The sequence below is a fragment of the Notolepis coatsorum genome, assembly GCF_963971535.1.
Source record: "Notolepis coatsorum genome assembly, chromosome: 3".
In the NCBI taxonomy this organism is placed as follows: Eukaryota; Metazoa; Chordata; class Actinopteri; order Aulopiformes; family Paralepididae; genus Notolepis; species Notolepis coatsorum.
In genome coordinates this window covers 35,685,817-35,700,737 of record NC_140167.1, presented here as the reverse complement: position 1 = coordinate 35,700,737, position 14,921 = coordinate 35,685,817, and the positions used below count along the sequence as shown (strand labels likewise).

The 14,921-nt window shown below is 46.5% G+C and overlaps 1 protein-coding gene across 1 annotated transcript in view; it reads right to left on the bottom strand.

The window, feature by feature from the left end:
• lrrc74a (leucine rich repeat containing 74A) overlaps nt 1–13,292 on the bottom strand; it is a gene marked incomplete at both ends in the record, with an annotated part of 33,373 nt that extends 20,081 nt beyond the window's left edge. The window contains 10 exons of the mRNA XM_084311162.1: nt 9,295–9,438; nt 10,040–10,135; nt 10,254–10,448; nt 10,539–10,624; nt 10,753–10,834; nt 11,538–11,587; nt 11,669–11,762; nt 11,863–11,970; nt 12,054–12,235; nt 13,184–13,292. Of these exons, the coding sequence (XP_084167288.1) occupies nt 9,295–9,438; nt 10,040–10,135; nt 10,254–10,448; nt 10,539–10,624; nt 10,753–10,834; nt 11,538–11,587; nt 11,669–11,762; nt 11,863–11,970; nt 12,054–12,235; nt 13,184–13,292 (1,146 nt within the window). The remainder of the gene's footprint in view (nt 1–9,294; nt 9,439–10,039; nt 10,136–10,253; nt 10,449–10,538; nt 10,625–10,752; nt 10,835–11,537; nt 11,588–11,668; nt 11,763–11,862; nt 11,971–12,053; nt 12,236–13,183) is intronic.
• Between the last annotated feature and the right edge of the window lie 1,629 nt (nt 13,293–14,921).

The window sequence follows — 14,921 nt, the reverse complement described above, 5'->3', positions numbered from 1 at the left end:
TGTTCATCATATTCATATATCGTGTACTGTATGGCCAGTAATTAAAGTACATAAAGCGGTAGTGGTTTAATGATACCATACTTATCAATACAGTCAGGGAATTGTACCCCTCAGTTACAATTGGTCCTTCGAGCCAGAGAATAACTAGTGTAATATTAATATAGTGGTATTAATATTGAAATGGCCTATGATGAACACTCCACAAAACGGTCCTCCTAAAGTAGATCGCCCGCAGCGTAGACGGCAGCCACCTCAGTACTTAGAGGATTACGTTGCCAGTATACTACCTAGCCTTCTACAGACGGTAAACACGGAAAAAGTAGAAAGTAAAATTATGTCCGACCCTATCAACCAGGCTACCCCGCCAACAGAGGCCCTAGTGGGTTCTAATGTAACTGACCAAGCTCACGGTAGGGACCAGGAGGGAACTGACACGACTTTACCCCCCGCCAAGACCGAAGAAGTAGTCCCCGGAGAGCTCCAGGAGAAAGACAACCCTCCAGAGATGGAACTCTGCCCGGTACAAGAAGAGGAGAGCGCCCAGGAGATAGAGCTCCAGGACTCCCCGCAGGAGAACGCATCTCCAACGAGTACTGCCAGGAGCGGATCACCTCAACCAGCGTCTTCCCCCAGCGAGGCGGACAAGATGCTGGCACAGGCGTTCCTCGCCAGCCTAGCAGCCTCAACAGAGCGCGATCGACTCCAAGCACAGACGCTTAGTGAGCGCGAACATTCTTCCATGGAAAGAGAACGCCTCCAAGCGCAGCAACGGAGCGACGAAGATCGTATACGTCTAGAGATTAGACGCCTTCAGACAGAAGAGAATATGGTAAGAGACCACGCCGAAGCCCAGCGCGCCGCCGCCGAAGCCCAGCGCGCCGCTGGCGGTGCCCAAAGAGAAGCAGAGCGCGACATCGCTCTCACCAAGCGCGAAGCCGAGCGCGACCGATTACAAGCGCAGCTAATGGAGCAGCTGATCGCCAGGGCAACACCCCCTCCCTCCGCACGGGGTTCCAGGGCCTCGTCAAGACACGGGTCAAGGGCACCCTCCCCTAACCGATCAAACGACCCTGAGCCCGACCACCAGAGAGAGCCTATACCCCCCTCCGAACTCCTTCCCCGACCGGTCCCAGTGAGACCCAGCTACAAGGAAGGAACGGTATACACCGCGGAGAGGCTAAATAGACGACTACAGGATCTAGAGGACCTGACAGAGGAAGAAGAAGAGGGAGAGGAGGAGAGTCAAGCCCGACAGCAGCACAGTACTCCACAGGACCAGGAGGTCCAGTACAGCCCAGGCTCTACCCCCGCGGCTCTGCGCTACAGACCCCCGACTCAATTCACGGGTGAGATTGACGCACGACCAGTCCCGAGGAATAGCACCTGGATACGCGGGCCATGGTACCCTGCCGGTACCAGCCCACCGAGAGGCGTAAGAGGAGACTCGCCTAGGAGGCCTCTCTTCCAACGCTCACCGATGTGCCAGCCATCTACGGCATCATACATTGGCACACCGACGTTTCCAGACTTCACCCATGAGAACAGAGCACAGTACACGGAGCTACGGATGTGCTTAGAGACAATGATGGCTGATGTAGCTGATGAACGCCACAAGTATGCTATCCTATTGAAGCACCTCAAGGTGCCCCGAGCGCACAATATAGCGCTGGCCTATGCCACCTCTACTACCCCATACACAGCGGCTCTAGCAGCACTCAACCAAAGATATGGACGCATATGGGACTACGTAATACAAGAGATAAGGCATATTGACCGCCTACCCCCAGCAACAGACAATCGCTCACTAGACGACCTGTCTATCAAGGTACAATCCCTGGTAGGGATGCTGGGGGCGCAACGAGAAAAGGGTATGCACGAACTATACGCAAACTCTAATGTCGAGAGGATTTTAGAGAAGCTTCCGCCCGCCCGACAAGAGCGCTTCAGGCGGCAAAGAGACCACCGTGATCCTAACGGTCCCGAGCCATCCCTCCTAGACCTAGCCGACTTCCTGGCGAGAGAAGTCAGCAGCCTGCGATTGGATACGTTCGTGCGGAGCACACCAAGCTCCAGAGAGGGACCTAGGAGAGCAAACGATGGCCGAAGATTGGTGACTGTCATGCACCAATCAGAACCAGTACCGAGCAGCAAGAACCACAGTACCCCCTCGATGAAAGAGAAGTGGAAGATGGTGTGCCCGTACTGCGAGAAAGAACACTGGTTGTCACAATGTGACACATTCAAGAAGATGACCGCCGACGAAGTGGGTCAATGGATAAAGTCCAACCGACGCTGTTACCGATGTGCGCGCAGTCACATGGCAGCCGAGTGCCGCCTAAAGAAGAGGTGTAGTCGGTGTGACGGAGCCCACCTAGATGTCCTACACGACAGTAACAGAAGAAAGCCCGCACCCTCAAGCAGCACAAAGGCAAGTGTTATGTACATTGACCCCGCCAGCAGCGGGGGTGCCCGAGTGCTCTTAAAGGTGGTCCGCGTAACACTGAGTTACCAAGACAAGGTCATGGACACTTACGCCGTCCTTGACGACGGGTCAGAGAAGACCCTTCTCCTCGCATCCGCTGCGGCCCAGCTGGGGCTGCGGGGGAGCGAAAACCAGATGACGATTCGGACAATAAGAAGAGATCTAAAGACGATAAAGGGCGAGAATGTCTCCTTCACTATCGCAGCAAGCGGGCAGCCAGAGAGACGGTATAGGATTACTAATGCTTTCACCAGCCAAGAAATAGGCCTGTCGCAGACAGTACACCTACCCCATCGCCAAGCTGATGGATAAATATGTGCACCTGCGTCAACTACCTATCCCGCTCATAGACGGTGCCACCCCGACCCTGCTGATAGGCTCCGACCATGCAGACCTCATAGTCCCGATAGACCGGGTCCACACAGGGCCCAGAGGCTGTCCTGCAGCAGTCGAGACCCGCCTAGGATGGACATTACAAGGCCCCCTCGCTAAGTCTCTTAACCGAACAGCAGCCACTAGCTGCCTCCACTCCAGAGTGACAGAAGAAGACACCACCCTCCTACAGCATGTCGAGAGGCTATGGACACTAGAGACAATGCCCTTTAAGAACGAAAAGAAAGACATTCGTTCCAAGGAAGACATTTACGCCATAGCACTCCTCGAGCAAGGGACAAAGAGAGTCAAAGTCAACGGAGTGATGAGATACGCAACTCCACTCTTGAGGCGAGAGGGTATGCCCACCTTCCACGCCCCAAAAGAAGCGACGGAGCGTATCTATTGAACACAGAGCGGCGCCTAGCCAGAGACCCCGCTCAAGAGACTGTGTACCGCGCTGAGATTAACAAGCTAATCACAGCGGGACACATAAAGAAAATTGACTGGCGACGTCGTGCGCTGCTCCGCGCCTCCCTGATCAAAGACGGCTTTGATCTCCGGCAGCGGGCCAGCAGCGACCCCCCAGTATTGCGCAGCCTCTCCCCAGAGGACAACCCCCTGCTGCGGTTCCTATGGAGAGAGAGGATCGAGGATGAGCAACCAGCCATCTATCAATGGGAAGTCCTCCCTTTCGGAACCACATGCAGCCCATGCTGTGCTACGTTTGCACTGCAAAAACACGTCGCAGAGGACCCAGCAGCTGATGAAGAGGTCCGAAAAAGTGTAGAAAATAGTTTCTACGTGGACAACTGTCTGCAAAGCGTCTCGACGCCAGAAGAAGCCGAGGCCCTTCTACTCAAGCTCCGCGCCTCCCTGATCAAAGGCGGCTTTGATCTCAGGCAGTGGGCCAGCAGCGACCCGCAAGTATTGCGCAGCCTCTCCCCCGAGGACAAGGCAGCAAGCAGCGAGACCTGGATGGCGACCATCCCAGGAGAAGCCCAAGAAATGACATTAGGACTAGTCTGGCGCTTCAAAACAGACTCGCTCCATTATAAACACACACCCCTGACCAAGGAGCAGGGAAGGTCGACTGCACTACCGACCACCAGACGGAGTGTATACAGAACACTCGCCAGACAATATGACCCGTTGGGATGTATTCTACCTTACACCACCAGGGCAAAGATGATTGTAAGAGCGTTATGGGACAAGGACCAGGGCTGGGACGACCCCATACCCGAACACCTTGCATCCACATGGAGAGAGTGGGAGACGGAACTCAGCTCACTCCCAGGTGTTAACATACACCGCAGCTACTTCCCACCCACAGTGAGGCCGGAGACGTGCCAGATGGACCTGCACGTCTTCAGCGACGCCTCCGAAGTAGCCTACGGCTCGGTGGCCTACTTGCGTGCCCGAGAGGAGGGAGGAGAAATACATACTGCTTTCATCCTGGCTCGCTCAAGAATAGCCCCACGAAAGCAACAATCTATCCCGCATCTAGAGCTCTGCGCAGCCCTAGCAGGAGCGCACCTCGCCACGTTAATCCAACGTGAACTCACCATTCCGGTGCAAAGAACAATCTTGTGGTCAGACTCCACGACAGTACTCACATGGATCCGGTCTGATTCGTGCAGATACAAGGTCTTCGTGGGGGTCAGAGTCACAGAGATTCAAGAGTTAACAGAAGTAGCAAGCTGGAGGTATGTGGACACAAAACACAACCCAGCTGACGTCATCACCCGGGGAATGTCCCTGGATGACCTCACCCGTCACAACCCATACAGTGACGGACCAGAGTTTCTCAAGCTCCCGGAAGAAGAGTGGCCTACACCCACCCCACGGGAGGCGAGTAAAGAGGAGGCCGAAAACAAGAAATCTGTGTTCTGTGGATTGAACACACTCGTCTCCACAGACCCCGACATAGACGATTGCCTCACCCTAGAGAGTGCGCAGCTAAAGACATTTCTGTGGCACCACCCAGAGGTTCAGCCCACTACTGACATTTCAGCAGCTGACTACGAAGAAGCAGAACTTCTTCTACTACAACGAGCCCAGAGAGACTCGTTCCCCGATGAGCTAGACTGTCTACAGGGAGCAAAGCCCGTCCCATCAGACAGCAGACTGCTCCACCTAGCACCCGAGAGCGACGCCCATAGTCTCATCAGAGTGGGTGGTCGTCTGCGGAGAGCCCCAGACTTACCGGATGACGTCAAGTACCCGATAGTCTTGAACAGCCGACACAAGGTCACAGAGCTGATCATAAAGAAATACGACGAGGATGTGCACCACGCAGGGGCAGAGAGAGTCTTCGCGGAGATCAGACGTCGTTATTGGATACTGCAAGGGAGAGAAGCAGTGCGGCGCTTCCAGCGAACCTGTCTAGACTGTCGTAAGTGGCGAGCGCAGCCCAGTATACCCCGGATGGCTACCTCCCTGTCGCCTCCGACTCGGCGACAAGCCTTTTCACTCCACCGGTATGGACTGTTTCGGCCCGCTGTATATAAAGAAAGGAAGAGGAACCGAGAAGCGGTGGGGTATTGTATTCAAATGCATGACCACCCGAGCGATACATATAGAACTCCTTCCAACCATGAGCACAGACTCATTCCTTATGGCCTTCCGAAGATTCACATCGCGGAAAGGCAAACCGTCTATATTGTTGTCTGATCACGGGACAAACTTCAAAGGCGGAGAAAGAGAGCTGAGAGAGAGCTTCCAAGCTATGGGCCTAGAACTTAAGACCCACCTCGCTCCATACCAGATTGACTTCCAGTTTAATCCCCCGAACGCACCTCACTTCGGTGGAACTTGGGAACGAGAAGTACGTTCAATAAAGACAGCCCTGTACGCCGTGCTTGGGGCCCAGACCGTGGCGGAAGAAGTCCTAATGACAGTCCTCACGGAGATCGAGGGAGTATTGAACTCAAAGCCCCTCGGTTACGTCTCAAGTGATGTAGCAGATGTCGACCCAGTCACCCCCAACACACTCTTGATGGGGCGGCTGGACCCCGCGCTACCCCAGACAATGTACAGGCCTGAAGAAGCGAACGGCCGAAGAATGTGGAGGTACAGTCAAGTATTGGCTGACAAGTTTTGGAACAGCTTCCTACTCCACTACCTACCGTCTCTACAGACCCGCCAGAAATGGGTAAAAGAGAGAGACAATTTGACAGAAGGAACAGTCGTCATGATTATCGACCAGTCACTACCCCGAGCTATGTGGCCGGCCGGCCGCGTAAGCAAAGTGATCACCGGTGCCGACGGAAAGGTCCGAGCAGCCGAAGTGCTCGTCCAAGGGCGGACCTACACCCGACCCGTGGCGAGGCTAATAGAACTGCCAAGGCTCCCCGATACTATCGATGACGACCATGACCCCATGACTTTGTGAACTGACTGACCCTCACAGCAGACATTGAGTAGTGGACAGTGCGGTTAATCTGTCTCTGATTAGCTAATTAGGTGGGACTAATTAGGGGGCGGCTGTTACAAAGGATCAGATTAAACCGAATATATATATTTATTTATTGATATATATTGCATAGTATTTGTATATCGTTTGATATCCCCTGTATATTCCTTGTACATATACACGGAATATCCCTTTTAGCCCAGACCATAATAGTTCATTCTCCTATTGGACAGCGGTCCACCGGCGCCAGGGACCGGCCCCCGGAGCCAAGTTCAAAGTCACCGACACGACATGTCTGTACTTGCCCCGGCCCTGCCCAGGGATACGGCGACAGAAATGAGAGTGGCACTATTTGTGCACCGTGCGTATAAATACGGCGCAGGTGAATGTAGAAGCCCCTTAGCCCCTTACCTCCGTACCCTTCGTCCATTTAGTATGTTACCGATAAGTTGAAGCCTCACCCACGATACAACGTGCGGTGAAGTATGGCCTGTTTGGCCTCAGAATAGAGCATCGAGACCGCGTGCGAATTAGTAACTGAATTGTCAGAGTTTGGCGCTATACCGTCGAGTGCGACATATTTCTATTGAGTCTTTAATAGTCTATTTGTGTATAGTGTATCGTGTGGTTAGAATTCTATAGTGACCAGCATCTCCAACGCTTTCTCGTATTAGCTAGAGTTCTTATCCAGGCTGGGCCGACCGCATGGTGCTTTCACCCGAGGAGACCTAGGCGAGAACCGTATGGACATGTACACTGGATTAATCTACCCGACGACTACATAGCCCTTTGCGGCTGGAATATATTTGCTTTGGTCCTATGATTTATGGAGCGGATAATCGCCGACGCCTGCACGTGTTGGATTTACCCCGAGAGGAGTCAAGTCGAGTCGGCGCTCAGAGAGCCTGAGGCCGCCTAGCTTTCTTCACTGTAGAGCTACAGTCTACAAGAGAACCAAGCTGTATTCGTCTGTGGATCAAGAGACTACTGCACCGGCTTCTGTACCTGAAGTCTCCCTAGTCATCGTTGACCAGACGTCCTACTACCGACAGATCTTCTACCCCCTTGCTGGCTTACAACCAGTGGGAACCCCTTCCAGTATCTCCCGCTATTACTAGTGTACCATAGATATAATTCCCTAAGATTCAGGTTGTATAATTACCTCCTGCGTAACCAGAGAATGGACATTCGTTATTGATTTGCCTACGCATACTCCTTTGCCTTACAAGTGCATTCAAAGAATAATGTAAAGTATCCTATGTACCTTTTGCTCCATTAAATACTTGATTAATACCTTTGACTGGAACCGATTTCATTGTGGGAAGTGTTCATCATATTCATATATCGTGTACTGTATGGCCAGTAATTAAAGTACATAAAGCGGTAGTGGTTTAATGATACCATACTTATCAATACAGTCAGGGAATTGTACCCCTCAGTTACAGGCAGGCAAAATAAGATTTCCTTCTCCCTGCTACTTTTTGCTCATGGAATGAGCAAATTGGGAGGTGCTTTTATTATGAAGTTACTGTATGCTGTTGTGCTTTTGTGGACCTGTGCATTGCCATGAATGGAACAAATACAAAAATTAAATGAAATGTATTCTTCAGGATGACACGAAACTATCTCTCTAGTCTTCAACGCTGTCTGAGGAAAATCACATGGCTACTAATGTGTCACCTTAGTCATTTGTAATTGTAGCTAATTTAATGTTACTGCATCATACCGGCTGATTGTACTGTATGCGTCATTACACCCCAAACGGTATGCTTTGACAGTCACCCCCAGTTCTAGTCAATGGTCTTACGATATTAGTATAAGATGGTAACCGACAAGATTTCCAACTGAGGGATGCTAGGTGGGCATGTGAGCTAGAGTAGGTTCTACTTGGACTACACAATACATGGTTTCAGTTGAATTGCATTGCTAGGGAAAAACTTGAACCCCAGTTTATTTCCTGTTAGCTTTTATATTATAACAGGAATTCAACTTGGGTTCATTTGGAATGTTTATGTTGTCAAATTAAAACCATCTATAATGAGTCTCCACAGACTACTTGGTATTCTCCTAAATATGTGTACAGCTTGCGGGTAACCTTGCACAGCAACTGACTTCACGAGATCACAATATCACATGAGAATCCATCTGGTCAGGCTTCAAGTTATGCACTTATGCCCAAATCAGTGGACCAATCAGCGTCCTTTGAGGAACTACTGGCAGCTAAATGCATGTTTTAGATCCAATCACCTGTCATGTGTTTTTTTTTTGTAAAGTGCCGGCCCTATTCCAAGTAGTTTCAAAGGAAGACAAATGTGGCAATTCTCTGGTGAAACTGAGAAACAGCATCGAAATGTCATCAAATGTCAAAATGTCATTGCACCAACATTAGGTAGCGATAGTGTTTATTACAAATGTAAATTCACCATGAACAAATTACCTTCAAACCTGTAGCATGTGCTTTTTTTTTTTTTTTTTACTTTGACCAGTCAGCTGGTTCTTTTTAGCGTTTATCGCTTTTTCGTCGCATTCATACTTGGTCAAGTTCGACCGACAGAAGCAGGCTGAAAGGGTTCAGATGGGGGGAAAGACACTCTGGGAAAGGCACGGCTGCCGTCCGGGATTCGAACGCGCTCAGCCCCAGATCCGCGCGAGCGCGGTTGTCCACGGCGCTGAAATAGCACTCGCGGTACGTGGTGAGCTACTGGAGCTCCCTGTAGCATGTGCTTTTAAAAGTTATGCACAATCACACGGACATCCACAGGCCCTTTCAATGTGATGACAAAATATTTTGTGCCCATCGCTGGTCTAGAGAAAACAGTACTGTGCACCATTGGGCGTGAATCAACACCCCTCCCCACACCCACTCAGTCAAACCAGTAGAGAGACAGTTCTGCCCGTCACTTTCCTCTTAGGCCTATTCATCATTTGAAAAAAGGTTAAGTCTTACATGACAGTAAACCTCAGTTTGGGATGACAAAGTTTGACTATTAAAGGTCATAGACTTCCATCTGCTGAGCAGACTAACCTGGATGACTTTCATTGGGTCGAGGCGTTTGCGTGGTTTCTTAGCTATGAAGCCTCCCACCCCTCCATACTGCACCTCCAGACTGGGATGTTCCTGACAGGTCAGCTCCAGCAGCTGCACAAAGTTCTCATTCACCAGCACATTCTGCACAAACAAACACATAGAAAGACATAAACCTTGATGAATTTATATATCCTGCAGTGGCCAAAGACAAAAATACAAAGAAATCTATTTAATGTCAATTTATCATATTCACACGGCAGCCATTTTGCTCTTATGTCATGCTCAGGTTTGGATTTCTTGTCACCCTGAAAGGAAAAGAAAATAAATCCCAACCTGAGCATGACATAAGAGCTAAGACCACCCGCATTTCATTGTATACTTGTATGCCGTGACAAATAAAACTCTTGACTTGACTTGACTTGAAATGGCCACCGTGTGAATAATGGCCAGATAGTCTACTACATATGAAACTCAATTTATTGTTCTGAAATGACACAATATGACAAGCTGTAACCAATTGTGACTATACAAGTGCATAGTATATAGCTGATATAAATGGTATGGGTTGTTAAAATTAGTTTGGGAACTGTACTGATAAAACATGATAATCCGATCAAGTGATCAATATGTGACAACAACAACAACAACAACAACAACAACAACAACAACAACAACAACAACAACAACAACAACAACAACAACAACAACAACAACAACAACAACAACAACAACAGTCACTCACACATATGTTGATCTCCTCCAGTGCAGTTCTAGGGGTGTTCTTCACCACACTAACCAGGGCCAGTGCTCCCTCTACTGTCAGAGAGTTGTACGCCAGCTAGACGAGCACAGGGGGAAATAAATCATGGTAAAGTGATACGTCTCTTCCTTTAGTCAGGCCTTTATGATCCTGCAGTGAACGTCTTTGAAATGTAAAGATATCTCCTCTCACCCACCAGCAGAACTCGGAGTGTGTCGTTGGCCTCCAGGCCCCTGCACAGTATGCCCACTCCCTCGTTGGTGATGCGGTTGTAGTTGAGATCGAGGTGCACCAGAGTGTTGTTGAATTTCAGGGCCTCTCCGAGAGCCAGGGCTCCCTCATTCCCAAGACCGTTCCATGACAGGTCAAGGTGTTTCAACATCATATTCACCTACACAAGTGGAGTAGATGTGTGAAAAATATAATTTGATTGATTTATGCATCCAAGTCCAAGGTATTAACTGTTTATTAATGTCAATACCTTGAGCCCAGCACAAAAAGCCACGCCTCCTTTCATTCTAAGATGATTCCAGCTCAGGTCCAGAACCTCCAGACCTTCATTGTTAGCTGAAAGAAACATATGAAATATAGATTTAGTCCATGAGAGTGACCCTACAGTCCCCTGGTCTGTGGGTGGTTTACTCAACTGTAATGATGCAAGATAAAACTGTAGGTTCAGTGCACTTCATCATTACCCAGCATCTGTCCCAAATGCTCGCCTCCTCTTCCGCAGAACTCATTATGGCTCAAGTCCAGTTCCTTGACTCTGTAATTGCTCTATGAGGTAAAATATTTAGTGTAGCAAAATAGCCTTCCGACCCTGGAGGAATGTTTGAATGCCAGCTACTATTTTAAGACGAGGCACCCCAGTTGAAAAGAATGCTTTTGAACGGTGGACAGGAAATTATTTGTTATATCATCATATTTTGCCTCTACAATTACTGCAATTTCATAAAACATATAAAGCAAATCATCAAAAGCAAATATAATCATCACATTTTTGTACGAGTTGCATAATGTAAACCAAGCTAGTGGACATATTTGAACAGACATTTATTACCTTAACTTGTAGGTACTGCCACCAAATTAGACATGGTGCTTCCTAACAAATAGTTGGTAATTTACAGAAGCTTTTTTAATATCTTTTGTCATTTACATTTTATGGTGTATTTTATGTGAGCAAATAGTGAGACGTCATATATATATATATATATATATATATATATATATATATATATATATATATATAATTTAAATAACTCATGATAGAAACATTCTGAAAACAAACAAATATTAACTCTGATCTGTCATTTCTACAAGAGATTAGCTCATTTGAGTATGTCAATAACAAAAGATTGTTTATTTTATATACACATTATATACAATACAATTAAATGTGTAAAATTGGATTCAGATAGGATGAAAGGAATTATTTTCTCTATTCAACTGGGGGACCTCCCCTTAATCACCAATTGCTTACCGTCAAGGCATCTGCAAAGAATTTAGCATCGTCCTCAATAAACCCATTTCCTAAAAGGAAGAAGAGAAAATAAACATTATCATAGGTCTATAAATGATGCTAGATATGAGCTGATTATAACACTGAATTACCTGATAGTTTGATACATTTGATAGAAATGTTTTCCAGTAACATCTTAGCAATACACTCAGCGCCTGCCGTCTGAAGGTGGTTGCTGGACAAATCCTGTGAGAAAAAGGATGCTTTTACAGATGCTACAGTTGTCAAAGAACAGTTACATGTGCCCTCTACTGGCAGATCAGGCACATAGCGCTACAACACATACCAGACTATGAATGGTGGCATTGGCCCTCAACATCTCCACAAGGTATTTGGCTCCCTCAGCGAGGAGATGGTTGTCTGCCAGTTCCAGATTGTCGATGTGCATGTCAGTCTAAGCACAAACAACTTCATCAGTAGTATCATTTTACACAATACACACTGTATCAAAAAACAACAAGCCCCTTACTCACTTACCACCAGAGCAATAGCGAGCGCCTTGCCCCCCAGTGGCCCCAGCCCGTGGTGGTTGAGGCTCATGGTGGAAGCGCCGAGGTTTCGTAGAAAGTAAGAGACCGGAACCACACCGACCAGCTTGCAGGCCTGCAGGTAGACCTCAGCGGTGGGAGTCTCATCATTGCTCGTCTCCACTTCTGGCGCTGGGTAAGAATGACACTGTCACAATACTACTCCTGTCAGAACTCTCTCATTGTACTAGGGGAGTATTATTGTACTCGCTTGACTCATAAGTCGACTATTTCATGAATTGGAAAGTAAGTATTTTTACTCAAGTACTGTACTTAAGTACAATATCAAGCTACTTGCACTTTACTTGAGTATTTTCCTTTTAGGGAACTTTATAGTTTTACTCCACTACATTTCAAAAGAAATATTGTACTTTTTACTCCACTATATTTACGTATCTGAACCCATCAGTTACTACTTACTTTGAAGAAAAATATTTTGCATAGAAAACATGGCAAAAATGTATGAAGATTATATACGTTCACATTTGAAACCTGACAACTTCAAGAGGATGTAATCAGAGCAGGACCACATACAACTTTAACATAACCTTTAATCAGAGCAGCATAACTGGACGACATACCACTTTAACATAACCTATAGAGGTCAATGGATCAAGGATTAATGTCCCCAAGCACTGGAATACACACAAATACACGTCATGTAGAATGCATAATCTTACTTTAGATACTTAAGTACATCCAATAGCAAATACTTCTCTACTTTTACTTGAAATGGACTTTTACTTTTACCAGAGTACTCATTTATCTGGGTATTTCTACTTTTACATAAGCAAAGGAACTGAGTACTTCTTCCACCACTGCACGAATTTGTGTGTTTTGAGCAATTACATACATGTATACAGACAGTATACTGATCCTCCGATCAACACATATGATATCTTCAAACCAGTCAACAACCATGTTACGCTTTAAAGCACATGTCTAATGGGTCAAATGCTAGAAATCTCTATTTGATTTGTAGGTACAATGCAGGGTGGCGACTGGTGGTCTTCTGTATATCAGTAGAACATGCTCAGACCTGTCAAACAGTTATTCAGTTCAATCTATAGCTATACTTACCATCAGGCTCCAAGTCTGTGTCCCACTCGTTTTCTGAGTCTAGATCTTCTATAGGGGATGGGCTGTCATCGTCTCTTAGGTAGAGCGACTCAAGAGACAGTAGAGACATTGTTATTCATCTATATTAGAACTCACAAGATCCAAGTCAAAGGCAGTACTATGTCCAGTTTGAAAACCTGCATGGGCTACACACAATCTTTTGTTCGGTATATTCCTTCACTCTCGCCATAACCTGTGGTCTGTAGGCGCTGCCAGTGTGAAATCAAATAGGCCTGTGTCGTCCCAACAGGTAATTCTACCTGTAAGGTATAGCATGTCATGAATAGTGACATGAATTATTTATTACCATGGAAATCCTATGCTTAGTAAACCCATGCACTAGTGTTTCAATTGGGATAAAAAAGCACTTTATGAGTGCTTTATATTCCAGTGTTTTTTATCACAGAGAGAAGAGAAAGAGAGAGAGAGAGATAGAGAGAGAGAGAGAGAGAGAGAGAGAGAGAGAGAGAGAAAGAGAGGGTGTAGGTCAGATGTGTTTTTTTTTTTTTTTTTTTTTTAGATATAAGCTAGGTTATGAAGGAAAATCAGACAAACATACAGCAGACACACAGAGTAGATTTAGGCCCATGCCATATACGCATATGACAAAGAAAGTTATAAGATATCGCCAGAAATTTAGGCTTTGAGTATGATTGTCTGCATTTTGCCTCAAGATCAGCCTGGTCTGGGTTCAGTTGTATAGTTATAAACAATATCACTAGATCTGGTTGTTGCTGTATTTTCTGGACTTGTTTTCAACAGCCAACGGCATTTATAAAAGAAATAATTTTTTAAAGACCAAATGACCCTGTAATAGAAATATTATCATGTCATTATAGATCTGTGTTAAAATACATATTCTATCTCTGATAGCCTTGACTATATTTTAATATAGGTCAACTAGCTACAGCTCAGACTAGGCGACAATCTTAAACAGTGTCTCTTAAACTCAGCCAAAGGGCCAGGAGATATGAGAGGTCCAAGGTTATTTTCCTCTTCAGTTCTAATCTAGTGTGAAGACATAACATAAGCCCATAGAGCCATCTTTGTTATTCATTATCTCACTATGGCATATTTTGTTTACCTTTTCTGTCATATCTGGTATCTAATGTACGTAATTTCGATTATGTATTTGACCAGAGCTCTTTCTCACTTTCTGGTCAGATGTTTAGCATGTCTGATCACTTTCTGGTAGTATGTCTGATTGTAAACTGAGCTCTGTGACAACAGAAATAAACTATGTTCTATATCTTTTTATATACAAATTGACTTGATCTTAATTTCTACAGTTCACTGGCATGGCTCATTTGAATATTCCACAACAACCCCCAAATGACTCCTGCTTGCTGTACATGTTACTGAAGGATGTGGGAAGGAGATAAAAGTTACTGTAATACACGCCCATATAAACAGTATCTGATGTATCCTGTGGCACATCAGGTGGCATGGACTCAATGGGAATTTGTATGACGATGATAACAACACCCCACAAAGACAGTCCCTGTTGTTTTCCCAACAATAAGGAAGGAAGGAAGGAAGTCGAGGGTGTTTGGAGGGAGCTCACAAGAAAACCCATGGAATTATATACATTTTTACCCCACCACCCCCTCCCTAAATGTCATGTATGTTGTGTATGTCATAAATGTCACTATGAATTGAAAATGGGGGACCCTGATGTAAACAAGACAAACGTCTTTCT